The following is a 10,969-nucleotide window of genomic DNA, read 5'->3' on the forward strand; positions in this document are numbered from 1 at the left end:
ATCATATCCACTCTGGTAGAGTCATAGTCCCCACATAAGCCCTATTTCCCAGTTTGTTTCTTTTTCTCCTGTCAATTAGGTTGCAGGTGGGATTAGGTGTGCATTGGGTGTGAGTTCTATTTTGTTGGATTTTTATGAGGCCTGGGGGAGGCTTTCCTATCAGTCAATGGCATGTTCCAGTCTGCTCACAACCCCAATTTTTACAGAAAAAAATCTGTCCACCCACCACACTGTGAGACCTTGGCACGGTTGGTTGAGGGGGCTGGACATATATAGAAGCAGGTATTTTGGAGTCTTTCATGGAAGCCTGAGTACCACATCCTGGTATCCCTATTCTGCCTTCATGCCAAGGGTCTTGCTTGAAGAGAGTGCACAGGTCCACGGTGAGTGTAGGCCACCAGGTCCCCCTAGGGTATTGTCCCGTTAACTGGACTACTACTTGGTGGGAAGCTGGGGTAATGATTTGCCATGTACTATTATAGGGGGTATGAGGGTTAGGGTCGTGAGTTTTGGCATGAGGAAGGCATAGTATAAGCAACATTAGTGGGGTAAGTGAGAACGGTGCAGTCTTAGCTTTAGAGGATTGCTTTTGTCTGGCTGACTTTTCCATCCTGGAACAAAGTCTTTGAGAACGGAGTGTGGGTCAGCTGGTCTGACGTGGGTGCAGTGGACCCAGGAAGTAATCCCGTCAACTTTGAGAGCAGTGGGAGTGGTCAGGATCACGATGTAGGGTCCCTTCCAGCGTGGTTGCAGTGTCTGGTGTTGGTGTCTCCGGATGTACACCCAGTCACCCAGACGATAGCGGTGCGGTTCTGGAGGGGGTCCAGTCTCATAAAGAGCTTTCAGCTTAGGCCAGACCTGCTCATGGGCTTGTTGCAACACTTGGAGGGAAAAAAGGAGTTGGTGATCATCAAATTCAGCAAGGACTTCGGGTTTGAGAGTGGGAATAATAGGTGGAGGAATGCCATACATGATTTCAAAGGGAGTAAGTCCCATCTTATATGGGGAGTTATGCACTCGATAAAAGGCAAAGGGAAGGAGAGTTACCCAGTCTCTGCCAGTCTCTAGGGCTAATTTAGTCAAGATCTCTTTTAAAGTTCGGTTCATTCTTTCTACCTGTCCCGAACTTTGGGGCCTATATGCACAATGTAATTTCCAATTCGCCCCAAAAATCAGTGCTACTCCCTGAGTTACCTTGGAAGCAAATCCTGATCCATTGTATGAACTTATCTTGGCAGGAAAACCATACCTTGGCAGGATGTCTTCTAACAACTTCCTGGCCATGGTCTGCGCTGTCTCATGTTTGGTGGGAAACGCCTTGATCTAACCTGAAAAAGTGTCTACAAACACTAGCAAATACCTGTACCTGTATTTTCCGGGCTTTACTTCCGTAAAATCTACTTCCCAATAGGCACCTGGTCTATTTCCTTGGAGTCTGGTACCAGGGTTGGGCGCTTGGGCAGTCGCGTTTGTCAGTTGGCAAGCATTGCAGCTTGCTACGATTTGTCCAATTTTTGATGGAGAGTCTCTGATAGTGATGTGAGCACGTCGCACCAAGTCTTCCATTTTTCTCATCCCCATGTGTGTAGCCCGATGCATTTTGGTCAGGATGCATGGTCCTAGCTCTTCCGGTAGAATGATGCAGTCGGCAGCTCTCCACCACCCATTTGGGTAGTTGGTCATGGGTAGCTGCTTGATCCATTTGGTGTCTTCATCAGTGTAGGAGGAGGTGTCTGGGAGGTTAGAGGCCCCTGGGTCTGGCAACGTGGTCACTAGGGCATGGTCCACTGAAAGGGCTGCCTGTCTGGCGCATTGGTCTGCTAGTCTATTTCCTTTGGCAATCGGGTGTCAGATTTTGATGGCCTGGGCAATGAATTATAGCCAGGGCTTTGGGTAGCCAAAGGGCCCATAGGAGGCCAAGAATTTCTTCTTTATTTTTGATGGTTTTTCCCTCTGCAGTTAATAGCCCCCTCTCTCTGTAGATGGCTCCATGTATGTGGGCAGTGGCAAATGCATACCTACTGTCCATATAGACATTAAGGCGTTTGCCTTTGGCCATAGTCAATGCTCTAGTCAGCGCAATCAGCTCTGCCCGCTGGGCTGAAGTCCCTGGAGCCAGTGGCTCAGCCCAGACAGCTTCTGTCTCGGTTGTCACAGCTGCCCCTGCATACCTTACTCTGTCTTGCATGAAGCTGCTTCCATCGGTGTACCATGTGGCATCTGCTTCTGCCAGTGGCTGATCTCGCGGGTCGGTTCTGACTCCATGAACATGAGCCAGGATTTCTCCACAGTCATGGAGTGGTGCCTCCCAGTCCGGGTCAGGGAGGAGGGTGGCTGGATTCAGCAAAGCGGGTCTCTGGAACAGAATTCTAGCGGGATTTAAAAGCAGTCCTTGGTAGTGCATTAGTCGGGCATTACTTATCCATCTGTCTGGTGGCTGTTTGAGCACCCCTTCGATTGCATGTGGGGTACTGACATTTAATTCTTGTCCTAGTGTTAGTTTGTCTGCATCTTTGACCATGGTAGCCACTGTGGCAATGGTTTACAGACAGGGGGGCCATCCAGCGGTGACAGTGTCTAGCTTCTTGGAGAAATAAGCTATGGGCCTTTTCCAAGGGCCAATGTACTGTATCAGCACTCCTTTAGCTACTCTTTTACTTTCATCTACGTATAGGTAGAAAGGTTTGGTTAAATCAGGAAGCCCCAGTGCAGGTGCAGAGAGTAAGGCCTGCTTCAGTCTAGTGAATGAGTTTTCCATAGTGTCTGTCCATGTAAACTCCTGTCTTTCTTTGGTCGCTTCATAAAGGGGTCCAGCTATTTCTGCAAAACCTGGGATCCACAATCAGCAGTATCCTGCGGCCCCTAGGAACTCACGCATTTGGCGGACATTTTGTGGGCGTGGTATTCTTAAGACAGTCTCTTTTCTTGCCTCCGTGAGCCATCTCTGTCCCTCTTTTAATTTATAGCCTAAGTAGCTTACCTCTGTCTTGCAGATTTGGGCCTTTTTGGCCGAGGCTCAGTAACCCAAGGCTCCTAGTGTTGAAAGCAGGTCCTTGGTGCCTTGCAGGCATCTCTCCTGGTCTTCAGTGGCTACCAGGATATCATCTACATACTGTAAAAGAGTTAATTCTGGGTGTTTAGATTGGAACTCACTCAGATCTTTATGTAGAGCCTCATCGAAGATGGTGGGAAAGTTCTTGAATCCTTGGGGGAGACTGGTCCAGGTGAGCTGGCCGCTAATCACTTTTTCCGGGTCCGTCCACTCAAAGGCAAAGATGTTCTGGCTCTTAGGTGCTAGGGGCAAGCTGAAAAAGGCATCTTTTAAATCTAAGACTGTATACCAGGTTCGGGTGGGAGGCAATGAGCTGAGGAGGGTATACTTATTTGGGACCATTGGGTGTACATCTGTCACCCACTTGTTTACCTCCCGCAAGTCTTGGACTGGTCGATAGTCAGTCGGCTTTGTGAGTTTGGCTTTCGGACTGGTAATAGGGGGGTATTCCATGCTGACTGGCAAGGTCTCAGTATGCTTAACTTGAGTAACCTTCTAATGTGTGGAGTGATTCCAGCTCTTGCTTCGAGTGCCATCGGGTATTGCCGGACCCTGACTGGATCCGCGCCTGATTTCAGTTCTATAAATATTTCCGGCCTATGTTGAGCTAATCCCACTCCCCCTGTCTCAGCCCAAGCTTGGGGAAATGTCTGTAGCCAATATTCTAAGTCATGCATTGGTGGTAAGGGTGCCTGGTGCAGACGGTACTCATCTTTGAGACTTATAGTGAGCACCTGTATTGGACATCCTTCTTTGTCTAGAATTTTTGTTCCTTCTGGGTGGAAGCTGATTTGTGCCCCCACCTTGGTGAGCAAGTCTCAGCCTAATAAGGGGTAGGGGCATTTTGGGATGACCATGAACGAGTGGGATACCTGGCCCACGCCGAGGTCCACTGTTCTTCGGGTAGTCCATGAATATTGTTTCATCCCAGTAGCTCCCTGTACCCATGAGGTTTTATCTGCCAATTTCCCCTGGGGTTTTAATAGAACAGAGTGCTGAGCTCCGGTGTCCACAAGGAATTCTATAGGTTGCCCCTCCACTTTTAGGGTTACCCTGGGCTCGGGGAGGGGTGCCGAACCCTGTCGCCCCTAGTCATCAATGCCTTCGGTACCCAGGATAGTAATGGGGGCCTTTTTGGGTCTTTTGTTAGGACAGTCTTTGACCCAGTGGCCTTCCTCTTTGCAATAGGCACACTGGTTCTTATTTAACTTGGGGCAGTTCCCTCGGGTGAGGTCTTCCTTACCTTATCCATTGGCCAGTTTCTTAAGGTGTCTCTGTCGCTCCTGAGGATTATCTGCAGTTGTAGCCAGCAGTATTTTAGCCAAGTTTCGAGTTTGGCGGTCGTTTATTCTCATCTGTAGTTCTTCTGGGCTCTCTCAATTATTAAAAACTCTTTCTGCCACCACTACCAGGTCCTGCAAGTTCTTTTCTCCTAATCTCTCCACTCTCTGTAATTTTCTCTTTATGTATGGAGCGGCTTGGTTAACGAAAGCCATAACTATAGCAGCCCTGTTCTCTGGAGCTTCAGGATCCATGGGGGTGTATTGTCTAAAAGCCTCCATGATTCTCTCTAGAAATGCCACTGGGCTTTCATCCCTGCCTTGTTGTACATTATATACCTTAGCCAAATTAGTGGGCTTGCATGAAGCCGCCCTGATACCTGCCAACAGAGTCTGGCAATAGACCTGGAGTCTCTCCTTACCTTCTGCTGAATTGTAGTTCCAGTTTGGATGAGAGAGGGGAAAAGCAGCATTGATGAGCTCTGGGTTCTGGGTGGGCTGTCTATTGTCGCCCAGAACTGACTTCCGGGCTTCCACCTGGATCCTTCCTCTCTCCTCAGTGGTAAAAAGAACCTGTAAGAGCTGTTGACAATCATCCCAAGTGGGCTGATGGGTAAAAAGAACAGTGTCTAAGAGGTTAATAAGATCTTTGGGATTTTCTGAGAACTTAGCATTCTGAATTCTCCACTTATAGAGGTCGCTAGTGGAGAATGGCCAATAGTGCATTGGCCGTTCTCCTTTTTCATCAGGGGGCCCTGCGGCACGCAGGGGAAGGACAGTTGAGTCAGTGGGTCCTTGACTGAGAGCTGCCCAATGGACCTGGCCCTGTGTCCCCGCCGCAGGTCCGTGCGCAGGCACTCCTCTTCCAGGAACAGGAACCGGTTCTTCCGGAACTGGTTCCCCTCCATCTGGTTCTGCTGGCTCTGCTGGTGGGGCAGTTGGGAGGGGCTGATAGGGTGGTGGAAAGATCAACTCCTCTGAGCTGATGTCCTGCAGAACTGGGTAAAGGGATGGTTTGGTTTCTTTAGGTCCTGAGTCTCTCTGAGACTTTGGGACCGGACCTTGTAGGGCCAAGACTTTGGGTGTGGGGTCTGCCCTGGATGGAAGGAAAGGTTTAAGCCATGAGAGAGGGTTTTCAATTAGATCCTGCCAGACTAAGATGTAGGGAATTTGGCCTGGACGGCCCTGGGCTCCTTTCCTGAAGATAACACCTTTCACCTGTAAAAGAGTGGTTAGATTAAAAGTTCCCTCCGGCGGCCATCCAACGTTAAAGGACGGCCACTCAGAGGTGCAGAAAACACGAAATTTTCCCTTCCTGACATCCATGCTCAAATTGTGAGCTCTCTCCCTAACACCAAAAAAATGGTCTGTCATGAGAGATAAAGGAGTCGTCTGCATCTGTCCCATTTCTTCCGTCAACAAGACTAAGATAAACACAATAGCCAACAAACAGACGCCTACAGAGAAGAATCTGCGGAAGCAAAACTGAAAGTTAAGTTGAGGGTCTTTTGGACTGCAGCAGCAGCCGACTTTCCTCACAGATGAGGACCTCGTCCTCCAGACGGGGGCAAGGGACATCTCCCAAGACCCCTGGTCGGCAACCCGCCAGCATGTCCACCTAAGTCAATGCCGACCCAGATACAGATTGGAGCTCCTACAGGCTTATACAGGCTTGTTCACAAACAAAAACAGCGAGACACTGATAGACAAAGACAGAGTGAGACACAGGTAGACAAAGACAGACAGATAACTGAGTGCACTCACCAGCCGGCACTAGGCCCCCCAGGTCGGGAGTCCTGGGGGTCTCCGGGATCCCGGATGAGCCCCCAAAATGTTGTGCCCAAAGTTGCGATTCCCAAGGAGACCACCAAGGAGCCAACATGGGTGCAAAAGCAAAGAGCCTTTATTCGAGCTAGCCCGAGCTCAATCTCACACCCACGCCAATGCAGTGGCCAGGTGCCAGAGAGAGAGCGAGTTTTCCAAGAACAAAGATTTTATGGGTTTCTAGGGTGGTTTGTGGGGTGATGGTCATGGCCCTGGCTGATTGGCTGGGCCTGGGGGTAGTTGGTGAGGTGATAGGTCGTGGCTTTGGTCAATTGGCAGAGTCTAGGGGTGGTGGGTGTACTTTTTGCTGACTGGAGGAGAGAGAGAGACCAAGCTCCAATTGGCTGAAATAGGATCCAGGTTCCGATTGGCTGAAGTAGAACCCGGTCCTGATTGGCTGAGGTAGAGTCCAGGAGGAGCTTGCCCTTTCAAAATCATGATTTTGTCCTTTATACATTGTGTGACACAGGATAAATATCTTAACCTCTCTGTGAATGAATTTCCTTTTCTGTAAAATTATAATACCTACTCTAAAGAATTCTCGAAATTGAAATTAAACTAGAACAGTAAAGTGAAAATAAGTAGTCAAAAATTACTACTGGCTCTTTTATTTAACCTACTTTTCTCTTGGCCCTTCATTAAGTCAGGTTTCAGTTGCAGACAACAGAATCCATCAACCTACTAAAAATGTAGGGGAATTTACTTCAGGGAACTGGTACTTACAAAATCTTTAGTTGGGTTAGAAGAGCAGGCTTCCCGCTGGTGGAAGGAAGGAAAAATAGTTTTCCTCTGCCCTTGTAGGTTCTTGGCTGGAACCCCTCCTGCATCCCTAACCCCCATAATAAAAAATACAGATTAACAGGAGAATAACAAATTAACTTTCATATGTTTGGGGGTCCCACAAAGATATGAGATCTGAAAGGGAGCCAGGCAATTTAAGCTTCTATACCATCCTAAGGAAAGGGATAGGAATTTGGGACTTCAAGGGCTGGAAAGCAACTCAAAGGAATATGAGAAGAGAAAATGTTTGGTAAATAAATGTTTGCCATGTCATTCAGATAAGTCTCTCAGATGAAAAATTTATCTCTGGTAATAGCTCTCTTCCTGGCACAGACCCTCTTTGTAAATGCTTTTAAGCAGTTAAGAGAAAGATATGAAGCTTTTCCTTAGTCTGCTGGGCCTTGATTGCCTTCAGCTCCTCGGGTCAAAGTGGCATATTTGGGGTGGCATTTTCCTACCCTTCACTCAGCACACAGGGGAGGTTCCCAGCCTGCAGAACCAGTCTCCTGCCACCATCACCAGGAAAGCTACCTTTATCTCAGCAGGACCATTAGAGCAGCCCATTATCTACTAAACTGGGAAGCTGACTCTACAGCTATTGGATCCAGAACTAGCCACCCCTGCCATGATGCTTGCCTTAAAATTTGTTCTCTCACACCATGCTTTTCTTCCCACAGAACTCAGTTCTGACTTGAATGAAAGCATCTAGTTGGCAAGACTTAAGTCATATCAGGAGCCCCTTCTGCAAAGTAATCTAAGAGGTGTGTGCTTCTGCATGCCCTTAGGGGTTGGAGATTATTTCAGTTGAGTTAATCCATAGCTTCCACTACTGCCATTGTGTGATGATTAATTTATGTGTCAATTTGACTGAGCTAAAAGATGCCCAGATAGTAGAACAATATTTCTGGGTGCATTTGTGAGGGTATTTTCAGAAGAGATTAGCATGAAACAGTAGAACACTGTCCTCACCCATGCATTGGGCATTAACCAATCCACTGAAAGCAAGAATACAACAAAAAAGCAGAGGAAGGGCAAACTGTTCTTCACTTATGCTGGAGCATCCACCTTTTCCTACCCTCAGACATCTTTTCCCTGGTTCTCAGGTTTTAGGATTCAGACTGAATTATACCAATGGCTTCTCTGGTTCTCCCACTTACAGATGACAGGCAGATCATAGGAATCTCAGCATCCATAGTCACATGAGCCGATTCCAGTAATGAACCTCCTCTTACATACATCACTGTATATCTGATTGGTTCTGTTTCTTTGGAGATTGATGACTAATACACCTTACTTCAGTTTTCCAGTTAGAGAAATGGACAAAAAAACACATATAACTATGCACTGGAGTATGAATAAACCCATTTCTAGATAATGTAGTTCTCAGGTCCCTCTATTTAAATAAGAGATTCCTACTCTAAGAACACACTAACAAATTTTTTTGCACTGTTCTAGTGTGTACTCATGAGTTGTGAGAAGTAATAGGAGATAAAATTCTCCTTGTGTGATATGCAGTAGGTGGCTTCAGTGATGGTCTTTCTCCCTCAGGATTTGGTTGAACTTTGTGTATGTCAAATCCAAAGGTAGGGTCTTCTGGGGACCAGCCATACATACCCAACAACTGCAGAAGTTTGCCAATGGTAGACAGAAATGCAAGAAAAGAGAATGTAAAACATTGCTGAAAACCATTGACTCGGCTTTCTTTGGCATGAGCATTTTGGCCATTTTTACAGATTAAAGTGACTTTCTCTACAACATATATTTACGGTGATTCCCTCAGCAGAAATTATTATTTAGAAGAATTTCAAACCCAAGAGAAATTTGTATGTGAGGGACGTAGCATCATGTCTTTATGGGGTTAAGTTTCCAGAGACAGCAGGTCCTTAGACTTGTTGCCAACAGCAGAACCTCATCAGAAGTCAGAGACCTCAGTGATGAGCCATGTTTATTCGTAGACCAGAGGTATGTGATGCAAAGTAAAGAGGACTTTGAGGGTGAAGCTTCAAGACTGCAAAGCAGGGGATGAGTTTGGGGATAATTGGAGAGCAATATATGTCTTCAGGAGTCCATCAAGAATGACAGCACATTTAAGTGAAACATGAAGATACTACTGGTATATGTTAGCTCTTCCCCTGCCTCCCTAGCCCTCTTCTTCTTCCTTTTCTTCTGGCATCCTCTCTCATCAGCTGCTTCCTGCTCCAGAAATTTGGATAATTGGGTACAAAAGTATATGTTCCAACAGTGTTTACTTCTTGTCTTTGTCTAGTTGAATTTAAATAGTCCATGTTATTCAGAGAGCTTTGCAACTCTTCAACCAGGTAATGGCTGTGCTAAAGGAGAGGTTCTGAAAAAGGAACACAGGAATCTACTTTTTCTTAACAAAAACTACCATGGAGAAAAGTACAAAGAAGAAAAAAATACATATACATATAAAGTTGATTGACAGTGTTCATTCTGAGCAGACACATACATCTGCGTGACATCCCAAATCACAGGCAGATATGAGAATGACAAGGATTAATTAAGCATTACCAGTCAAAAAACTTAGGAACTGAAAAAAATATTTAAAGTATGCATGTCTTCCAGTTCATAAATTTCAATATGGTGTGTTATCCACTTAAATACATACCCAAGCATTTTCTTTCTTTAAACTCAAAGGAGTCAGTGTTTAGAAATAACAGTTCTTCAAAGCAATGGCTCTTGACTGCACATAAATGATACATAATTGCTCCAAAAGAGCCTCACGCCAGGTGCAAATAACAGACACAACAGGCATGATGATAGAGACTTCTTGTAAATAGCAACAGGAGGGTTAATTCATTAAGGTTTCAACATCTACAGCTGTTTCCCTTCAAATCATGTGACCAAGCTACTTTGTTAATAGACCTTACAGTACCTTCTCTGATTATGTTACCCTGTGTCTTCACTGCATTTTCTTAGTATCAGGTGGATACAGCACTGAAAAAGACTTTAAAAGATCCTGAGGAAATCCAGGAAGATTTCAAATTCAATGGCATTTGCTAGGTGTTGTGCTTCTCACTTTTGGTTGCTTCAATCTAAATGACTGCCTGATGAACACACAAGTCCCTCAAGTATTATTTTTTGCTGGGCAGTGAATGAAATTTATTTGAGACCTGCAAAGTGTATGCTTCAATCGAATTTGTTAATGGCACAGTCTTAGTTCAGGGATTCAAATCAATCATTTTCATCAGACCGATTATATCTATGGCTGAGATTATTTCTGTCTGTTTGTGTTTCATTATTTGGTGCCACATAGGCTGATGTATGTCCATAGACACCTGGGTCAACACTCCAACAAGAGCAGATGCTGGGAATGTGGTTGGCTGTGCTGATTCACTGGATGAGTTGGTGGAGGCTTTTCACATATGTAGGACAGCATTCATGTATTCAAAATGAAGAATCAACTTCAACATTTAAAAGCAGTTATTTAGGGGACAGGGATTAAAGATGGTGGCTTAGGAGGTGAGACAGAGGCTTCCTCCTAAAACTACATATAATATGAAAATATAATTAATACAATGAATCCTGAAAGAGAAACAGGTAAGAGGGCTGTGCCAAACTGCATACACCTAGAAGAAAGAACATACCTCACGGAACAGGGTAACATAACAAAGCCAAGGCCCGGTGGGACCCAAGCCCTTCCCCCACCCCAGCTTACCTATGGGAGAAAGAGAAACGGAGCAGAAAACGGGTGGATGCCTGAGACTGCTGAACATCTAGCTCTGGAGATCTACTCTGGGAGCACAAACATACATTGCATGGTGCTTTCATGATTACAAGGGTTGGAAAGCTAAGACAGGCAGAATACCTGGAGAGTCTGAGATTCCAGCCACTTGTGAAAAGCAGACAACCATACCAGGCTGCTCTGGAACAAAAGAAAGGCAGGCAGTCTGAGAGACTTCCTAACAGAGAGAGGGCTGCTAAAGGGGCAAGGATTGGGCAGAGTTTACTGCTCAGGAGAAAGGACAGGTAGACAAAATTGTCTGGTTGCACTCTGCCCAGCAGGTTGGGA

General features: G+C 46.0%; 1 protein-coding gene across 3 annotated transcripts; it reads right to left on the bottom strand.

Annotated features, from left to right (window-relative positions):
- Window positions 1-2,801: 2,801 nt before the first annotated feature.
- On the bottom strand, window positions 2,802-6,504 carry LOC130679193 (uncharacterized). 3 transcript variants are annotated; one of them, XR_008992275.1, is made up of 3 exons: window positions 6,097-6,504; window positions 4,755-5,428; window positions 2,802-3,112 (listed from the first exon to the last, which is right to left on the bottom strand). XR_008992275.1 is itself a non-coding variant. In XM_057487537.1 (2 exons), the coding sequence occupies exon 2, from the start codon at window positions 5,056-5,058 to the stop codon at window positions 4,429-4,431; it is 630 nt and encodes a 209-aa protein (XP_057343520.1). In that variant the 5' UTR covers window positions 5,059-5,428; window positions 6,097-6,503; the 3' UTR covers window positions 3,472-4,428. The 3 variants fall into 3 exon arrangements, 1 of the variants encoding a protein (XP_057343520.1); XR_008992276.1 differs by having other exon boundaries at window positions 4,755-4,914; window positions 6,097-6,500; XM_057487537.1 differs by lacking the exon at window positions 2,802-3,112 and having other exon boundaries at window positions 3,472-5,428; window positions 6,097-6,503.
- Between the last annotated feature and the right edge of the window lie 4,465 nt (window positions 6,505-10,969).

Source organism: Manis pentadactyla, chromosome 10 (assembly GCF_030020395.1).
Source record: "Manis pentadactyla isolate mManPen7 chromosome 10, mManPen7.hap1, whole genome shotgun sequence".
Lineage (NCBI taxonomy): Eukaryota > Metazoa > Chordata > Mammalia > Pholidota > Manidae > Manis > Manis pentadactyla.